Below are 21,548 nucleotides of genomic sequence, written 5' to 3' on the forward strand. Positions count from 1 at the left end.
CATATTGCATGATCATGGGCTGCCTCTATACAGAAACATCTGGAAGCAAATTAAAAAGTTATATCCAAGTGAATGTAACTAGTTAGTGATTCCAGGATAATTAAAACAGCTGCCTGCCACTTTGCAAACATAGCCCAGTGCTATTTGGACAGAAACAGAAAAAAGTAATAGTTATTTTTAAATACTTTTGAGAAAAAAATATTAGAAGCAGAGGCTGAAACGTCATAGTTACCGACGAGTTAGCTCCTTGGGAGGCAGTGGTTACCTAAAAATGTTAGATGTGACATCTGATTATTATAGGTAAGTAACTAATCTCCCATAAAAGGCCATAACGCGGTCTGAATACCTACCTTCAGTAAACCTCTGTGATAAACCCATAAAACTGCCTGGGTGCAAATCAGCTGATCCTTCTGCAAATTAGCAGAGCTCCCTGCTAGTTCAGGCCTTGGTCACCAGTAAAGTTGGTTAAAAAGAAACAATCATTGTTTTGAAGCCATTTTGTAAACCCCAAACCAATTTTAAAAAATTTTCTTGCACTGGCTAAGGAAACCAATAAACATCTAGAGTATGAAATTAAAAACATTTAAAAGTAAAATCTATTAGGGAATTCCCTGGCAGTCCAGTGGTTAGGACCTTGTGCTTTCACTGCTGATGCCCTGGGTTTCCTGGATTGGTTTTCCTGTTTTCTCATTTTATATAAATGAAACTTTATGTAGCTACTCTTTTGTGCCTGGCTTCTTCCACTCAATGTGAAATCTGTGAGATTCATCCATATTATTGCAGGTAACAGTAACTTACTCCTTTTCACTGTTGTATAGTATTCCACTGTGTGCATATACAAATGACTTATCCATTGTAGTGGTGATGGACATGTGGATTATTACCATTTGGGGGTATCATGAATAATAATGCTATGAACCTACCTGTACATGTCATTTGTACACATATGAATGCATTTCTTTCAGGCATAAGAGTGAATTTGTTAGATTAACAGGTATGAGAATGTTGAGCTTCAGCAGATACTACCAAAGAGATTCCCAAAGTGGCTGTGCTATTTCACAATCCCAGCACTGTATAAAAATTTCTATTGCTCCACGTCTTTGCCCACACCTGATATTGTCCTTTTTCTTTTTTTTGAATTTTATTTTATTTTTTTATATAGCAGGTTCTTATTAGTCATCAATTTTATACACATCAGTGTATACATGTCAATCCCAATCACCCAATTCATCACACCACCATCCCTACCCCGCCGCAGCTTTCCCCCCTTGGTGTCCATACGTTTTTTTCTCTACATCTGTGTCTCAACTTCTGCCCTGCAAACCGGTTCACCTGTACCATTTTTCTAGGTTCCACATACATGCGTTAATATATGATATTTGTTTTTCTCCTTCTGACTTACTTCACCCTGTATGACAGTCTCTAGACCCATCCACATCTCAACAAATGACCCAATTTCGTTCCTTTTTATGGCTGAATAATATTCCATTGTATACATGTACCACTTCTTCTTTATCCATTCATCTGTCAATGTGCATTTAGGTTGCTTCCATGACCTGCCTATTGTAAATAGTGCTGCCATGAAAAATGGGGTGCATGCATCTTTTTGAATTATGGTTTTCTCTGGGTATATGCCCAGTAGTGGGATTACTGGATCATATGGTAATTCTATTTTTAGTTTTTTAAGGAACGTCCATACTGTTCTCCATAGTGGCTGTATCAATTTACATTCCCACCAACAGTGCAAGAGGATTCCCTTTTCTCCACACCCTCTCCAGCATTTATTGTTTGTAGATTTTCTGATGATGCTCATTCTAACTGGTGTGAGGTGATACCTCATTGTAGTTTTGATTTGCATTTCTCTAATAATTAGTGATGTTGAGCAGCTTTTCATGTACTTCCTGGCCATCTGTATGTCTTCTTTGGAGAAATGTCTATTTAGGTCTTCTGCCCATTTTTGAATTGGGTTGTTTGTTTCTTTAATATTGAGCTGCATGAGCTGTTTATATATTTTGGAGATTAATCCTTTGTCCGTTGATTTGTTTGCAAATATGTTCTCCCATTCTGAGGGTTGTCTTTTCGTCTTGTTTATGGTTTCCTTTGCCTTGCAAAATCTTTAAAGTTTCATTAGGTCCCATTTGTTTATCTTTGTTATTATTTCCATAACTCTAGGAGGTGGATCAAAAAAGATCTTGCTGTGATTTATGTCAAAGAGTGTTCTTCCTATGTTTTCCTCTGAGAGTTTTATAGTGTCCGGTCTTACATTTAGGTCTCGAATCCATTTTGAGTTTATTTTTGTGTATGGTGTTAGGGAGTGTTCTAATTTTATTCCTTTACATGTAGCTGTCCAGTTTTCCCAGCACCACTTATTGAAGAGACTGTCTTTTCTCCACTGTATATGCTTGCCTCCTTTGTCATAGATTAGTTGACCATAGGTGTGTGGGTTTATCTCTGGGCTTTCTATCTTGTTCCATTGACCTATGTTTCTGTTTTTGTGCCAGTACCATATTGTCTTGATTACTGTAGCTTTGTAGTATAGTCTGAAGTCAGGGAGTCTGATTCCTCCCACTCCGTTTTTTCCCTCAAGAGTGCTTTGGCTATTCGGGGTCTTTTGTGTCTCCATACAAATTTTAAGATATTTTGTTCTAGTTCCATAAAAAGTGCCATTGGTAATTTGATAGGGATTGCATTGAATCTGTAGATTGCTTTGGGTAGTATAGTCATTTTCACAGTATTGATTCTTCCAATCCAAGAACATGGTATATCTCTCCATCTGTTTGTATCATCTTTAATTTCTTTCATCAGTGTCTTATAGTTTTCTGCATACAGGTCTTTTGTCTCCTTAGGTAGGTTTATCCCTAGGTATTTTATTCTTTTTGTTGCAATGGTAAATGGGAATGTTTCCTTAATTTCTCTTTCAGATTTTTCATCATTAGTGTCTAGGAATGCAAGAGATTTCTGTGCATTAATTTTGTATCCTGCAACTTTACCAAATTCATTGATTGGTTCTAGTAGTTTTCTGGTGGCATTTTTAGGATTCCCTATGTATAGTATCATACATATCATATAGTGTCATCTGCAGTGACAGTTTGTCTCTTGTAACATTCTTTATTTTAAAGTCTATTTTAAAGTCTAATTTATCTGAATTAAAGTCTATTTTATCTGGAGTATTGCTACTCCAGCTTTCTTTTGATTTCCATTTGCATGGAATATCTTTTTCCATCCCCTCACTTTCAGTCTGTATGTGTCCCTAGGTCTGAAGTGGGACTCTTGTAGACAGCATATATATGGGTCTTGCTTTTGTATCCATTCAGCAAGCCTGTGTCTTTTGGTTGGAGCATTTAATCCATTCACGTTTAAGGTAATTATCGGTATCTATGTTCCTATGACCATTTTCTTAATTGTTTTGGGTTTGTTTTTGCAGGTCCTTTTCTTCTCTTGTGTTTCCCATTTAGAGAAGTTCCTTTAGCATTTGTTGCAGAGCTGGTTTGGTGGTGCTGAATTCTCTTAGCTTTTGCTTGTCTGTAAAGCTTTTGACTTCTCCATCGAATCTGAATGAGATCCTTGCTGGGTAGAGTAATCTTGGTTGTACATTCTTCCCTTTCACCACTTTAAGTATATCATGCCACTCCCTTCTGGCTTGTAGAGTTTCTGCTGAGAAATCAGCTGTTAACCTTATGGGAGTTCCCTTGTATGTTATTTGTCATTTTTCCCTTGGTGCTTTCAATAATTTTTCTTTGGCTTTAATTTTTGCCAATTTGATTACTATGTGTCTCAGTGTGTTTCTCCTTGGGTTTATCCTGTATGGGACTAGCTGCGCTTCCTGGACTTGGGTGGCTATTTCCTTTCCCATGTTAGGGAAGTTTTCAACTATAATCTCTTCAAATATTTTCTCTGGTCCTTTCTCTCTCTCTTCTTCTGGAACCGCTATAATGCGAATGTTGTTGCGTTTTATGTTGTCCCAGAGGTCCCTTAGGCTGTCTTCATTTCTCTTCATTCTTTTTTCTTTATTCTGTTCCACAGCAGTGAATTCCACCATTCTGTCTTCCAGGTCACTTATCCATTCTTCTGCCTCAGTTATTCTGCTATTGATTCCTTCTAGTGTAGTTTTCATCTCAGTTATTGTATTGTTCATCTCTGTTTGTTCTTTAATTCTTATAGGTCTTTGTTAAACATTTCTTGCATCTTCACGATCTTTGCCTCTATTCTTTCTCTGAGGTCCAGGATCATCTTCACTATCATTATTCTGAATTCTTTTTCTGGAAGGTTGCCTATCTCCACTTCATTTAGTTGTTTTTCTGGGGTTTTATCTTGTTCCTTCATCTGGTACATAGCCCTCTGCCTTTTCACCTTGTCTATCTTTCTGTGAATGTGGTTTTTGTTCCACAGGCTGCAGGATTGTAGTTCTTCTTGCTTCTGCTCTGATATTGTCCTTTTTTAAAAAGCCATCCTAGTGCCTATCACATCTCGTTGTGATTTTAATCTGTATTTACTTGATGACTAATGATAAAGAGCACTTTTTACTATGTTTATTGGCCATGATATTGCTCCACAACCATAGCAGGGCTCCAGCATACTGGCTTTGCTTTAGTTCCTCAAATATATCATATTCTCTCCACCACAGGGCCTTTGCACACAGTGTTCCATTCAACCTGGAATTCTCTCCTATCCCCTCTGCCAACTCTTCATCTGATAAACTCTTAACTTCTAATCCTGCTTCACATCTTGTAGCCCATCCTCAGGAAAGTCTTCCAGATTTCTAGACTGAGGCAGGTTTCTTGGGCATAGCGAGCCATGGTGTTATGGGTTGGATTATGTCCTCCAAAAAGATATGTTCAAGCCCTAATCCCTGGAACCTCAGAATGTGAATTTATTTGGGAATAGGGTTGTTGCAGATGAAATTAGTTAGGCAATGATAAGGGCCCTAAACCCAATGACTGGTGTCCTTATAAGAAGGGGAAATCTGGATACAGAGACAGACATACAGAGAGGAAAGATGATGTAGGAGCACACAGGGAGACCGCCCACGACCACAGAGGCAGAGACTAGAGTGATGCCACTACAAGCCTAGGAACATCCTGGGCCGCATGGGGACCAGAAGCTGGAAGAGGCAAGGAAGGATCCTTTCCTCGCAGCCTCAGAGGGAGCGCAGGCCTACAAGCACTTTGATTTCACACTTCCAGCCTCTGAATTGTGAGAGAATAAATTCCTATTGCTTTAAGCTGCCCAGTTTGTGACACTTTGCTATGGAGGCCCCAGGAAACTAATGCACCTTGTCCTCTCCTTCTGCGTATGCATTACAGGTTGTAATTGGGCATTCACCTGTGAGAATTTTTTTTAAATAATTTCATTTCCCCATTACATTATCCAAGGTCAAAAAAACATCAGAGAAGGCATCCTTGACTCCTCTTTTTCTCACATCCTCTTCCAAACTTCATCCACTTCATCAGAAAAGCCTACTTTCAAAATATCCAACACCCAACCACTTCTCACCACCTCCACACTCCCGTCTTGGCCGGAGACAGCACCACCTCTTGTCCGGGATGCTGAGATCACCCCCTGCCACACCAGCCTTCTGCTGCTCCTTGGTAACTGGTAATGCCTGGCCTGCTGTCGGTGCAGGACACTCAGGCCACTCCCACTGCCCAGATGCTCCTCCCACAGCTACTTGAGCCCCTGCTGATCCTTAAGCACAGATATTACCTCCCAAAAGCCCAGAGCTTGATCACCTTTAACTATAACCTGCCCCTTCCCCACAGCCGGCCCTCTTGACCCCACTGTCGGCTACAGGTTTGTTTTTCTTCTCTCCGTCACACTTATCACCTTCTAACATTCTATAAAAATTTTTATTACTTTTCTTGCTTTCATGTGCCTCCCTCCCTCTCGACCGTAAGCTCTCAGATGGCAAGGATCTCTGTCTGTTTTGGTCACTGAGGCATCCCAAGCATCCAGCACAGGGCCCAGGACACAGGAGGTCCTCCAGAAACATTGGCTAAAAGATCAGGGACTGGTTCTGGTTTTGCTCATCATCGTCTCCCCAGGACTTGTGATTTTTAGTGTCTGCCTAGCACCAATAAGGTCCCCAGGAGGCGGGGTTTTTAACGAAATGAATGAATACAAGAAAGAATCTGTTCTGATCTTTCTTTCCCTCCTCCCTTCCTGTCTTTCATACTCTCTCCACACGAGTCTTCCCTGCTTGTGCAGTGTGTGCTGTGTCCACTGGAGCCCCAGCTCAGAATGACCTGCACCCCTGACTCTTAACTGTACACGTCCAGGAGACGGTCTGGCTGGCCTGCGTGTGGCTGGGCAGACAGCCCAGAGGGCCCATCCCCACGAGGCACCATTTGAGAAGGCACAGTTGGGTTGTGCCAACTGAATGGACATGAGGTCCCATGGGGGTGACTGCTGACACCCATCAGACTTCTCTGGGTCTCGCCAGGATGTGGGCCTGGAAGGTACTAGGTGATGCAGAAGCCAGTGGTCAAGGAGATGAGTCAGAAGGTGGGGTGCTGGGGGAAACCACAAGCTAGTGAACACACTGAACCTTCTCGTGGGCACCTGAGACGCACCAAAAGGAGCACGGAAAACCCTACGGCCGGAAAAGTTCAGTCTGAGCCTCAGCTCTGCACTTACTGGCTGTCGGGTTAGGGCAGGTCAGTCAGCCTCTGACTTCAATTCCTTTTCTCTAACCAGAGTTTCCCTCTGAGTATGCTGAAGATGAAATGAAATATTAACTTAATGAAATTTAGTAAAATAGTAAAGAAAAATCCACACGGCAAGCAGAACGGAGTCCACTCCTGCACCAGGGAGTCGGTGCTTCCAGAATGGCCTGGGATCCAAAGGTCAGGCGTCTCTGTTGCTCGGGGCTCCCCCGTCCTCGTTGCCCTGCTCTGTTCCTAGTTATCACACTCGCGTTTCACGATGCTTCCGAGAATGAGACCAGGACGTCAACCTCATTATGGCAAATTCTCACTTTGAACTTTCCAAAAGTCATGATTTAAAATACTCAGTCCTGCTATTCCCATAAAAATCCTAATACCTCAAATTCCAACATCTTGGCATCCAAACACTGTGTCCCAGACTGTTTCTTGAAGCCAGATGCGGAATGAAATCCCTTTATCGGAAACGAGCACAACATTCCTTGATTTGGAAACTCTCCCCACTGTGATGATTTCTGCCTCTGCAGCGCCCGGCACATAAACAGCCCCCAGTGAGGGCTTGTCGAGTCACAGCAAGGGTTTGTACAGCCAGAAAGAAATGGGAGGCTGACAGGCAGAGAAATGGGATGGTGTGAAGGAACAGACAGGCTTTGGGGTCAGAAGACCTCGGGTGCAGATGATTCCAGCAACAGGCAGGAGCGGGGGAGAGCGGGGTGACGCCTGAGAAAACCATGCTGCCCTGGGTGGTCCCCATACGCTCCCCGCCCAGATAAACGTGGGGCACCAGGTGTCTCAGGGCCAAAGAGGACAAGGGGACAGATGTGTGGGATGTGCCCATGCTCGTGAACTTCGACATCAGGATAAAACTTGGTTCAATGCTCTATAACCGACTCCCTGTGGGTATATCTGAAGCCACGGGCATTGGCCATCTTCATGGCTTACACCTCATGTCAGGTAAAAAGATGATCAGGTCATTGGCAGTGGGTTCTAATATCAGCACCCAGCTGCTCTGTGGAATTTATTGAATGGAATGACTTACAAGAGGAGCTGTGTTTCGTTCCAGTGGTGCTGAGAAATGGTTCAGACAGATGCTATTATAACCACACATTTCCTCGTCAAAGAGGGCTCACACACGTGAGACAGGTCGTGGGCCACAGAGAGTCAAATAATGGTGACCAGGCACTGCAAAGACGTCTGCAGGTGTTAATGCCCCATGTTTCTTCTTGCAACCTCAAAACAACAGCTCTTTCTTTAAAACTCTGATCAGAGGGTTTCCCTGGTGGCGCAGCGGTTGAGAGTCCGCCTGCCGATGCAGGGGACACGGGTTCATGCCCCGGTCCGGGAAGATCCCACATGCCGCAGAGCAGCTGGGCCCGTGAGCCATGGCCGCTGAGCCTGCGCGTCCGGAGCCTGTGCTCCGCAACGGAAGAGGCCACAGCAGTGAGAGACCCGTGTACCGCAAAAAAAAAAAAAAAAAAAATTGTTTTCAGTCAATTTAACGTGTCTCCTTACCAGTAGTGATGTTTTTTGGAATTGATTGTTGTTGTTGTTGTTGTTCTGATTACAGAGCTGCATAGATTTTGAACCTTATTTTTCCTGTGAACTTGGATTTTATAAGTGCAAGATTTTGCAGACGATGAGCATTTACTGAACTGCATTTGCCACGTTATAGCAGAAACACCTGTCTCGGTGTTAGTCCGTTGGGAGATGCTGTAAAGGAATGCCTTAGACTGGGGGGCTTAGGAGCAACACAGATTTATTCCTCACAGTTCTGGTGGCTGGAAAGTCCAAGATCAAGGTGCCAGCCGATTCGGAGTCTGGTGAGGGAGGGCCTGCTTCCTGGTTCATAGACGACTGTCTTCTCCTTTGTCCTCATGTGGTGGAAGGGGTGAGGCGGACTCTCAACCACTGCGCCACCAGGGAAGCCCTGATTTAAAACAATTTTTTAAATACAGCTATGATGATAGAATTTGACCTTAAAAAACCACAGTTAAAGCAGTATGGTGGAAAGGGGTGTAAGGAAGAATGGAAGCTGCTGGGTTGTGAGCAAATGGGCAAAGGACCTGAGTGGTAAGCGTCCTAGGACAGGGCACAGGGCCACCCTAGCCAGAGCACCGCAGAGTGACGAGCACCATGGACAGGACCGAGTTCTTCCGAGGCTTCTGCCCGCAGCTGTGTTGATGGTCCCTGGGGTCAGGGCTGCCGCCTGGTCCCGCAAAACACTGATGTACTGGCAAAAATGGTACATGAACCAACCCTACTTCTGTGCCACAATGACATCATCCCATACTTGCCAATCACACATGAGCAAATTTGCAATAACGAAACACCAAGACGTCCAACCTGCCTGCACCAACCCCATCCACTTCGGGGAGACTTCAAGGCAGCCACGGTGCCCTTCGCACTGCAGCAGCTCCCCAGGAGCACCTATGAGGCACATACATATGTGCAGACACAGTGCTGACAGTGTGGGAATCTCAGAAAAACAAGATTCACACGACCTGGGGAGGGTGACCCATGAGTAAATCAATGTGAGATAAACGTCAGAAAAGAGACTTGCACATGGTTTAATAATCATCCGGAGATGCCTAGAACACTTTAGCTGTTGGTCGCGACAGTTTTATGGCGTCGTTTGGAGCAGCAGCTCCAGGTTTAAAGCAGCTTGGAGTCACATCCTGCCCCTCCTGGGAAATCTCAACAAAGTTACTCTACCGATCCATGCAGCTGTTTTCTATGAGACAGAAGTAATAATAATAATAGTCCTTGTCTCACGCCAAGGAATAAATGAAATAATGCAGGTAAAGCACTCAGCACAGCACCAGTGACTATCAGAGCTGCTTCCAGCTCTCCTTCTGCTGGAGACTGAGGCATCTGGAGGAAAGGGAACAAACAGGAGCTTTTCTTCTTGGCTCTGTAAGGGCCGTACAGTTCCGGTACATAAAGGGCACTTTGCAACGGTCAGGTGAGTGAACAGATTTTAATGGGCGCGAACGTGGCATTTGAGAATTGCTGAGGATGACTCTCCTTCTTCCTCCTTCTGATCCTCACATTCCGAGAAGTGAGCGAAGGTGAGCATCTTGCCTAAAGCCTCTCGGCTCGTCAGCAGGAGGACCAGGGAGCGGCCGAGCCTGAGTTCTGGGTGGATCACAATCACGCCTGCAGAGCCTGACCAGCAAAGGGCTGGACTGACCTCGCTCACATCCTGCACTAAATGCATTTAAATACGGTTTCTAATTCCAATACCTTGCTGTTTCTCACACATAAAATTCCATTAGCTTGACAAGCCTACCAAATACTCAGATGTGAGACAAGATGTAGTTATGTTTAAACTGCATTCAAACTGCATGTGTGGGAAGATGCATTTTGGGGCACCTGTGGCAGTGGAATCACGCTTCACCTGGCACCAGTTCTGGAAAGTGGGACCCACCAAAGGGCGTCTGTCCTTAAAGCTACCGAACACTTTAAGCAGAGGAGTGAGAAATCCCAGTAAATGTGTTAAAATTATAAATCATCTCATTTCACTGCTCAAGGAATCCTGTGACTTGGGACTCCCACGTTTCTGATGAGGAAACTGAGGCTCAGAGATGTGAGATAATTGTTCCAAAAGTCCCCACATCTAGATGTGTCAAGGTCAAGGTCTGAACTCAGCCTGACTGACTGGACTGCGTGCGGCGTGTCCACTCTGCCCATGGGTTTTCCAACTGGAAGCACGTGACCCCCATCCTCTGCCCCCACCCCACATATTTAGGACTAACTGGGCCCCTCCATTTCTGACCGGAAGTGTGGGTAAATGTGAACACCTCCTCCTTCATAAAGGATAACTTCATTTCTAGAGAGAGAATCCAAGGCATCAGATGACAGATCCACTAAGTAATGCAGGAAGCAGGCCTGTAGACATTTGGATGTAGCCCTGCCCAGGTCTGACTTCATTTACTTGGAGGACTGCAGCCCATGACAGATGCTGGAGGCACTCGGATTACTAGCAGGTACTCCTGTCTGCACTTTGAGAGTGCATCCTCTGGTAAAGTGTCCAGCTGTACACATCCAAATGTTTCTTAACAGCTGTTATTAAAAAGGAAGAAGAACAAATATTTTTAAACCAACGTTAGATTTCATGAAAGTTCGTTCTGAAACGTTCTACCTGAATTCTTCTGAACTGAAAAGTGGTTACGGTTGAGTGGTTTGAAAGTCTATTTGATGCGGTGGAGAGGAGGGAAGAGATGCTTGGAGTCGGAGCTCTGCTCAGATGTCCCCCTGCTGAGCCCAGGGGCTCCCTGGGAAGGGGTCTCATCCACTCTCGTCCAGTTCTCAGCACGGCAGCTGCCCGTAGCACGTTTACAGTGACAGCCGGGGGAATGAGTTGTCAGCTCTGCCGCTTAGAAGCTGTGAGCCTTGAGTGCAGCCTTGACGACCCCACATCGTGTGCATGAAAGGACTACCTTCCTCCCCGGAGGCTTGCCAAGACGGCACATGTGCCAAAGGGCTTGGAAACCACACAGTTATGGATCAGGTGGGGAAAGAAACTAAAATATTAGGGAACCACACTCTTGGAGAACCACATAGGATGGCATGGGATCAAACGCCAACCTGAGATGGGGTAGATCAGCTGGAACCAGAGCAGGAGGGAAAAGGCACCCGAGATGCGTTGGCAGAAAAACAACCCCCTCCCCAACAAAGACGTCACGTGCTAATCCTAGAACCCGCGAGCACTCGAAGTTACATGACAAAGGGGAATGAAGGTTGCAGATGCAGTTAAGGTTGCTTAGGATGGGGAGATGGTCCCAGACTATCCAGGTGGGCTCAATGTACTCATAAGAGTCCTTAAAAGCGGAAGAGGGAGGCAGAAGAGAGAACCAGAGAGGTGGCAGCCTGAGAAGGTCTCAACCTGCCACCTCTGGCTTAGAAAAACAAGGAATGTGGGCACCTCTAGAAGCTGGAACAGGGTAAGAAACAATTCTCCCTGAGAACCTCCAGAAAGAACACAGCCCTACCGACACCTCGACTGGAGCCCAACGAGCCGTCTATCCTCCAGAACTGTAAGAGGATGAACCTGTGCTGCATAAGTGGCTACACTTACGACAAGTTGTGAGAGCAGCACAAGGACGCGATGTCACGGCTGAACCAGGGTTTACACTGCTTGGGCAAAGTGGAGGGAGGGGACGTTGCAGGCCGGGGACCTGCTTGGGAAAAGGCCTGCAGCCAGGAAGCGCACGGTGCAAGGAGGGAGCCTGGAGGAGCCCACCTTCCAGGAGCAGGACCTTGACAGCACCGAGGGCCAAGGTTACGGAGGCCTTTGAGCCTCCGGGAGGGAGGCCAGACACGATGAACACCACTAAGGGTTTGACCTGGCGGAACACAACGGAAGGAGCCACAGAACAGCCTGGAAGAAGTAAGTGTGGCAGAGGTGAGAAGCATCAGCAGGGAGGCAAGAGAGGACAAAGGTCACTGCCGGCCCATGGTCGCAGCGGTCCAGCCTTCTCTCCCGCCCTTTTCTCACAGATCAATCACATGGAGGTGACCTGATCTGGGCCCAGGAAGCAGCAGCATCCTTTTTACTAACTAGTCTCTGGAGACACGTATCCTGAGGCTCAGGGCTCATTCTCTAAAATGCGGATTCTGCAGCAAGGCCCTCCGCATCGTGAGAATTAGAGCTAATTCGTGTTAAATGCCAGACACGGAGCCTGCCCCGAGCTCAGTGAACCATCGCTGTGTCTGTGGCCAGAGCAACTAGCCCTGCTGTCAGAATCCTTCCCACGGTGCCGGCGCCTGTACCTGGATGTTGAGTCTCCCCCGATGCGCCCCCAGGCCGTAGCGCTTCGAAGTGGACGCGTGGAGCTGGAAGTCTGTGATTTTTAAGGTTTCCAGACCAAGAGGCGGGCAACCTGGAAAGGACAACGCTTATTAAAAACAAGGACAGATGTTGACAGAAACGAACTTCTGGTTTTCTAAATCTGGCCACGTGCTTCTCCGTCTTTCCCCTGAGCTCCCGCTCAGCGCTGCAGCCCCACTCACTGGTATGCGCAGCGTTTCCGGACCAACGCTGTCGATTCAACTGTTGACATTATGCCAGTTTTCCTTCTTGTCGGCATTTCCTTTCTGGGTGTTTTTGCCCTGATATTCCTTCTGTCTGATGCTGTCCATGCTACTGTCTGAGGCTGTTTCCAATTAAGGATCCTTCCGCAGTGTGACTCAGCCAGGGAGAGTTACTGGTTAGAAATTTCAGAACGATTCCATGGCTGAGCTCTGCAAATTAATCAGAACTTGTTGATTCTGCTTCAGCAACTCTCGCCTTTGTATTGTGAATACTGATGAGCAGAGCAACAGAAAAACACAAACAAACAAACAAACCTATTGTCTTCCATTCCTGGCAAAAGTGGTAATTTTGAGAATGGTTACTCCACGCAGTTTTGTCCAAGCTGCCCCTGGAATAAGATGCTAGCACTTGGGCAGGCCCTTGGCCATCATCCCAATCCAGCCCATCGTCCCTACGGATAAGAGCTTTAACGGCAGCCCTGGGGCCGGATCCCAGGCCTCCTGACTCCTGGGCTGCTATTCTCACCACCCACCCTACCGTGGGGCTGGAAAGCTCCAAGTGATGCTACCTTCTTCAAATCTGGCACTGGAGAAAGAAAACAAACACTCGGGAGGAGAAGTGAACAAAATCTACTTCTGTGAAAAATCCCTAGTGTAACAGAGGTAAATTTTAAAAGCCCTGTGGGTCGCTGCTGAGACGGAAGTGCCCCTGGGGATCCCTGGGGACGTGAGCGTGTCTGTCCAGCCACAACAAACCCCTGCAGGGAAAAAGCCCTTCTGGTCCTGGGAGGCTGCAGGAGGCGGCGGAACAGTGCCCGCAGGGCATGCTCTGCAGGCACCAGGTAGAAAGTCTGTCCAGGTGCTACAGCCAGAAGAATTCAGACCTGCCGGGACCTGAGACGCCATCAAGTCCTCCCCTTGAGTTCTCAGAAGAGGAAACCGAGGCCCCGAGACTCAAGGCGAACCACCCGAGGCGTCCCTGCCAGCAGCAGAGCCACGCCTCAGATCCCTGTCTCCAGACTCTCAGCTCCGGGCTTTCAAACGATGCCACACTCTCCCCTGCCCACATCTGCCGGGAGGCTGCCTGTACTAGCACAGGGAAGCAGAGGTACTGCTGCCCAGCGTGGTAAAGAGCACAAGAGAGGAAGTGACAGTTCCACTGGCACCGGCCTGATGCTGCCCCAGGATTCGGAAGCCTTCAGGTGGCCTCGTGATCATTCTCAAGATTTCTGGCAGGTCTACTCAACGTCCAGAATAAAAGCTGCCTCTCCTCCTTGGACTCACCCGCAATGTAGAACAATACCACGTGGGAAAGAAAATGACACAGGGTGATCACAAAACCTGGCCAGCTCTCGAGACCACCTCTTGGTCCTCGAGGGGACACCTGCAGAACTTCACTCAGCTGCGGCCTGGACTTTGACACAGTGGGGGACGGCTGCTACCAGAGCCCCAAAGGCTGTAAGCCTAACAAAACCCACAGAATGAATCAGCCGTCTCAAGGAAACCTCCGTATCTTCAAAACGGGAACTCCAGAAGGGCAGAGGGGACAGGAAGCAGACGAGCGGCCTCCTCCCAGCCACGATTCCTGCCTTGTCCATGGCTTCCAGGAGACAAGAGACAATCACACTAACACAAGGCTTCTCACTGGCAACTCCTGCATCCAAGGGCTGAGGGGAAGGAATGAGAATCTAGAACCCACGATCTGTCAACAGTCAAAAGGGCATCTTCAGTCAATGCTTAGAAAATCATAACCTCATCACTCCCATCATAACCTCAGATTCTTGCTGAAAATACTGCTGGACTAATGTGCCTGCCAGACACACACACACACACACACACACACACACACACACACACCCCCCACATGGGACATAAGAGCTGAGGGCTCTGTGCAGTGGCTCCCCCCAAAAGAGCCCAGTGCGCTCTACCTGCCAAAGAACTCCAAAAGCAATGCTAAGTGGAAGCAAGAAGCTGGAATTCCTTTGGTCTTACATTCTCAAAGATACATCCGGCCCCTGTCCAGAGAGCAGTCCGTCATGATACCATCTCCCAACAGGCAGGACTTTTCTCCATCTTTAGAAAATATTACTCAGGAAGCCGGGGGTGCTGCCTCGAGGATCAAATAAATGGAGGAGACACAAGTGTTTCAAAGCTTAATTTAAATCTCCACAATCAGAAAGTCAAAAGGCCAGGCAGAGTGATGGCATCATTACTGGAGCGTGATATGTTGGTATTATAATCAAGATTATAATGTCAACTGAGGAGATAATTACTAGGTTGAAAGAGTGCTTGAAGTCAATGGGAAGCTCATTCCCAGCTCTTCACCCCTCCCCTGTGTTCTGAGTCCCCAGCCAGGCTGCACGGAGGTAGTAGCTCTGGCAGTAACTCAGCCAGGACTCAGCTCCTGGGCCAAGCTGTCCCAGCAGCAGCCCCTGAACAGCCCTCGAGGCAGCTCCCTGTTCCTCCTCCAAAAACAAACAAAACCCTTTATCATCAAATCACATTTTTGTTTTTTCTAAGAGGAGAAGACTCTAATCCTGGGAAGCACGTGGGTGAGGAGAACATGAAAAAAAATGTGTGAAAAGAACACTTCAGGAAAATATTAATTAGAGATGGGAGATGTGTCATAATCTGGAGGAAAGAGTGACAGTCGTCACAGATGACTCGACTTTCCTCTTCCAGGCAGCGCGGCTCCTGGGAACACCCTGTGCTGAGCGGGGCACTGCCTCCCAGGCCTGAGCTCTGTTCCCAGGACGTGGGCGAAAAGGGGACCCTCTGCCGCATTCCACACCTCCCCTTCGACAAGTGCACGCAGGCACACACACGTTTAACTAAATCTGTCCCTGGCTAAAATTCTCTGCATTGCAGCCACTTTACAAAATGGACATTAGCACTATGGCAATATATTTATTACTCTCACCACCATCAATTACCATATGCGCATATACCAGCTCTGTAACAAATCAGGGGTGCTCATGGCATTTCATTTTGTGACCTATAAGTTACGGAGCACAGTCAGACTAGAACACCCTCAGTGCCCTAAATCTGTCTGCAGGCGAGGCTGTTATGAGAGTCAAGAGAATCATTTTAAAAGGTTTGGGGAGCAATGAAAGCAACTACCATGAGTCAGAGCCTCTGAAGACACTTTGTCATTTAATCTTCACAAGAACCGTGAGAGATGGGCATTACCATCCCCATTTTACACGTAAACAAGGACTCAAAGAGGCTTACACAGAGTTAAGCAGCTCCGAAGTATCTGAGTTAGAATTTGAAAATCAAGTGTGACATAAAATCCCAGGCACGGTCTTTACGCCACCTCCCTTGGACTGGAAAACTCCACAGTGTGGTACAAATGCAAGTTGCATGGTTGCATTTGGGGTCACAGGGAAGACAGGAAGTGAGGCTGGGACGGGGGTCACCAGTTGGCAGAGGGGAGCTCAGAGTCCAAGGTCTTCTGGCCTGCTGTGAAGTCTGCTGGAAACAGAGCAAAGGATTCTCCATAGACCTCGAGAGCACTGCCAGGAGCAAGCTCACAGCCATGCTGAACTTTTGTTTTCATGGTCGCCTATAAACCAGATAAGTCTTAGAACATTCTTTCCTTCGCCTTTCTGAACTTGACATTCCCTTGGATCAGTGAGAGTGTGAGGGCCCTTCCTGGTGCACCAGAGAGCGTTTGCAGTGGCTCTTTGCCCGTCTCAGAAGTCGCTGGCTTCCCAGAGGGCACGCCTCCCTTGGGGTCTTGCAAAGGAGCTAATCCCAGCCTTATCTAATCACCCCTGGAAAGCTCCTCCCTCACTTCTGGACTCCTTCAGGCAGCAGTTCTCACCCTGACCCAACATCAGAATCTTCTGGAGAGAAAAAAAACAAAAAAGATACCTAGACCCCCTCCCCAGAGACTCTGATCCACGGGACGGCAGAGTGGCCCGGGCCCGAGTCTAAGGCTCCCAAGTGAATCTTCTGAGACCTTGGTTGGCTGGTGTCCCTTACCCGTAACGCTGCACAAACTCGGGATTCTCTTTCCCAGGCCCCAGGGGGTCAAGCAGAGGAAACTCTCAGAGAGCTGGGTATCAGCCCACGCTGGTGGAAGCCACTCATGCCTGGAGCCTGCCAGACCCTCGTATAATCTAGAAGCTCCGACCTCAGATCAGTGGTGGCCTCACATGCAAAGCCTCCAGAGACTTCGTCCCTCAACACCCACCCCTCTCATCCTACCCACCCCAACCTAAGAAAAGTACAGACCACACTGTGAAGGTCCCAGGGCAGCAACCATGAGTTCTCATCATTGAAGTCCCAAAGCCCAAATCGGTGTTTCCCGCGTGAATGAATGAATGAATTTGTAATACAATCCAATATAACTAATAATCACTATGTCTGCATCGTCATGGAAAATTAAGTCTGTTCTTTACATATCGCTTATAAAGCCAAAAAAGGAATAATTGGTTCAAAAGAGCACTTCTCAAACCTCAATCCCTTGCTTATCATCTCCATGAATTTTTCCAGGCACTATTGCTTAATTGATTACTCTTACTTAATTTTTAATTAAGTCAAATAATTTCAATGGAAATATGTTAGTGTCAAAAGAAATCTTATTACTAGAACATAGAAAAATATATTCATGATCTTGGGGTAGGTTAAAAAAAAGTTTAAACGTGAAACAAAAGTACTAAAGGAAAATATTGATGAACGGTCTATATTAAATTTAAGAAGATCTGTTACTCTAGAGACACAAGTGCTAGAATGAAAAGGTAAGCCAGAGCGTGAGAAGGTATTTACTATGCATATTAATAACAAAGGACTCACATCCACAATATTTTTAAGAAAAGCATAAAAAACAAACAAAAACCATCCTATAAATCCATAAGAAGAGCAATGAGCAAAAGAGCTGAAGAGGCATTCACAAAAGAAGATATCTTAATGGTGAGTAAACATTAGTCATTAGCTTTCAGGAAAATGCGAATTAAGACCACAGCGAGATACCAGTCCATACCCATGAATACGAATACAACGAGAAAGACACAATATCAAATGTTGGTGAGGAAGTGAAACAACACTGCTGGCACAAGTGTTAACTGGTACAACCAATTTGGAAAACTCTCTAGGAGTATTTACTACAGATCCTCAGGCCCTAGGACCCAGCAATTCTACTTCTAGGTATACACGCAACAGAAACACCTTCATACATATGCCAAAAGATTCAGGCAAGAATGAGCCTAGCAGAACTATATGTAATAGCCAGAGACTGAAAACAAGTCAAATGTCCACTAATAGGAGAATGAATAAATTGCGGGATAGTCATGCAATAGAAAACTATAAACTAATGAAAATAAGTGAGCCGTAGCTCTACGCAACATGGATGAATCGCACACACATAATATTGAGTGAAAGAAATCAGCCACAAAGAGAGTACGACGTATGATTCCATGAACGTAGGCTCAAAACAGGCAAAAGTCATCTCTGACAGTGGTTGTCTGTGAGCAGGACCTGGAGGAAGACCTCAGAGGTTCTGGTCATGTTCTGTTTCTGATCAAGACGACAGTTATAATGGCGTATTCACACTATATGGGAGTGGTGTAGGTGGCAACCCAATAAGTTATATCCTTATGATTTCTAGACATTTCTGTATGCATGGCACACTTCAATACTAATAATTTTTAACAGGCTTAGCTTTTCCTGACTATTACATCATATTAATACCAGACTAAGTCTGTTTATCCAACTCAGAAAGAGTGAAAGAGAATTATGCTGAGGTAATAAAGCCAATCTCAAAAAAGTGTATACTGTATGATTCCACTTACCTAACATTCTTAAAAAACAAAATTATAGAAACAGGACACAGATGAGCGGTTGCCAGAAGTTAGTGCCTGGGGAAGGGAGGGTGTGGCTATAAAGGGGGAGCACCAGGAAGCCTTATGGTGATGGAACTGTCCTGTATCTGTGGTGTTTATTTCCATGAAGCTACACGTGCATAGGACCACGTACACCCACACATGCCCACACATACGCGCACATGCATAACTGGTGGGGTCCAAACATGCTCTGTGGACTGTACCAATGCCAATGGCCTGATTTTGTTATTGTACCAGTTACCCAAAATGCACTGGAGGAAGCAGGCTGAAGGGAGCACAAGACCCATTTGTTTGCAATTTCCCGTGGGTCTGTAACTACTTCAAAAGAAAAAGCTTTTGGGGCTTCCCTGGTGGCTCAGTGGTTAAGAATTTGCCTGCCAATGCAAGGGACACGGGTTTGAGCCCTGGTCTGGGAAGATCCCACATGCCATGGGGCAACTAAGCCCATGCGCCACGACTACTGAGCCTGCGCTCTAAAGCCCGTGCACCACAACTACTGAGCCTGCACTCTAGAGCCCACAAGCCACAACTACTGAGCCCGTGTGCCACAATTACTGAAGCCTGCGTGCCTAGAGCCTGTGCTCCACAACAAGCGAAGCCACCGCAGTGAGAAGCCCGTGCACCGTAACGAAGAGTAACCCCCGCTCACAACAACTAGAGAAAGCTGGCACACAGCAATGACAACCCAACACAGCCAAAAATAAAAACAAACAAATAAATAAATAAATTTATAAAAAAAGAAAAAGCTTTTTTAAGGGATCTTAAAAGGGACAACCTTCTCATAATGTGTTCAGGGTTATTTACCATAATTCATAAAGTCGCCAGTTGTACGGAGGCATCATAGACTTTGGGGAACTCTAGCTTAAAATTTTGCAGCCTCTCCCAAACTCATCCTAAAAAACTATGAAGAGGCAGATAAGTAAAGACTCCCAGCAGTGCTTTAACCTAATGCCAGAGGTGGAAGAACATTCACCACATGTGAGTCCAATGGGGACAGTTGGGAAAAAAAATGGAGATGACCAGAGGAAGGACAGAAAAACCCTTCACCCCTCTTGCATGCCTCCATTTTGAAACCCAGGGTCTGCAGCAACTAGAAAATTGCACATTTATCTCTAAAGCCCAGATGGGGCTTTCTGAGGTGGCTGGGTGGTCACCTCTCCCCCCAGCCAAGTTTCTACAACTGTTTGGATCAGAAGTTCTTAAAACACAACTGGACAGGAGGTAGGGGGAGGTGTGGCAGTCTGACAGTGTGGGGACAAAAAGAACACTGATAACCGCATATGAAGGTGATTATAGTTCCCCATGAATCCCATCAGATCACAGTGTCTAAGAACCAGCAGTGAGGGAAGGAGTTCGCACCTAAGAGCGATGATGTGTAAAAGATAAAAGGCTGCTAGGAAGTGCAAACTGTACTGGGGGTTTTGCATGCTGAACTGGTCAACATCTGTAGATCTGAGGCAGGGCTTAGACTGTCCCCAGGGGAGAAAATCTGACTCATTCAAAGATGAGTAAAGAACAAAACATTAAAAGAGGTACACCATCCAAAAGACTCCAAAAGAAATAATGTGATTTGATAAAATAACCAGGAAAATGTTGTTCACCCTAAGTATAGTGCAAGAGACATGGCCTCTACTTGCCATGAAAAGGATATGCTGAAAAAAAAAGAAAATATTTAAGATAAGCCAAACATCAAGAAAACTAAAAATCCAAAGACAGAATTAAAACCTACAAGGAAAGATCTATTATTTTTGAACTAAGCTCTTTGCCAATGCAGTAGGGAAAAATAAATAAAAGCCTTGAAATATGGAAAGGAAAAAGAAAACTGTCATTATTTAGTGTACATTGATTCTGTAGCCAAATCCAAGTTAATATATGAATAAATTTATAATTAATAAGAGTTTAGCAAAGTTGCTGGGTATAAAATCAACATTCAAACATCAACTGTACTCCTGTACACTAGCAAAAGAGAATTAGAAAACTGAAATTACAAGCATCACAGGATGTCAATTATCTAAGAATAAATCTATTTAAAAATGTGCAAGGCCCATGTATTGAGATATATTTTGAAAGATGTAAGAAATACGGAGATATACATGTTTGTGGATTAGAAAACTCAATATAAATATGTAAATTCTCCCCTAATTGATGTTACGGAATTAATGTAACTCTAATCAAAATTCCAGGAGAGTTTTTAAAGAACTTGACTACATGGTGTAAATGTGTGTGTGCGCACACACACTTTCAGTGGGTCAATAATAACCAAAACTTTTGAAGAAGAACAAAGTTCTGCTCTATCAGATATCAAGATTTATCATAGAGCTATAATAATTAAGAGAGTGAGATATTTTATGTATGGGTAGAAAAATGAAGTAACGATAAAGAAGAGAACTGGGAGCCTGAAAACAAAGCCAAGCATATATGGACACGACAGCCAACACCTAAGGGCAGCACTGCAAAATAGTGGGGAGACAATTATTATTCCATTTGGGTTCTTACAAGAAAAAAAATTAAACTGAACTTCAATCTCCTATCACAAACAAACAAAATCCTTTCTAATATATAAAAACCTAAATGAGAAAGAGAAAAAAGGAATTAGAAAGTAGTATAAAATGTCTTTATGACTTTTTTTTTTTTTTTCTGTGGTACGCGGGCCTCTCACTGTTGTGGCCTCTCCCGTTGCGGAGCACAGGCTCCGGACGCGCGGGCTCAGCAGCCATGGCTCACGGGCCCAGCCGCTCCGCGGTATGTGGGATCTTCCCGGACCGGGGCACGAACCCGTGTCTCCTGCATCGGCAGGCGGACTCTCAACCACTGCGCCACCAGGGAAGCCCACTATATAGCTTCTTTAATGTCACATAAAATAGATTTTTAAGTCAAAAAGTAGTATTAGTCATAAAGAAAGTCAATACACAGTAGGAAAAAAAAAAAACCCACAATTCTCCAGGAAGATGAAACAATTTTAAACTTGTAGGCATATGCTAAAGGGAACACTTCTTCGCTCCTGGCTTCC

General features: G+C 45.5%; 1 protein-coding gene across 1 annotated transcript in view; it reads right to left on the reverse strand.

The window, feature by feature from the left end:
- CPXM2 (carboxypeptidase X, M14 family member 2) overlaps window positions 1-21,548 on the reverse strand; it is a gene marked incomplete at its 5' end in the record, with an annotated part of 121,409 nt that overhangs the window by 80,920 nt on the left and 18,941 nt on the right. The window contains one exon of the mRNA XM_082674072.1: window positions 12,432-12,541. Coding sequence (XP_082530198.1) covers window positions 12,432-12,541 — 110 coding nt within the window. The remainder of the gene's footprint in view (window positions 1-12,431; window positions 12,542-21,548) is intronic.

This window comes from Grampus griseus (assembly GCF_964374135.1).
Source record: "Grampus griseus genome assembly, chromosome: 16".
Classification (NCBI taxonomy): domain Eukaryota; kingdom Metazoa; phylum Chordata; class Mammalia; order Artiodactyla; family Delphinidae; genus Grampus; species Grampus griseus.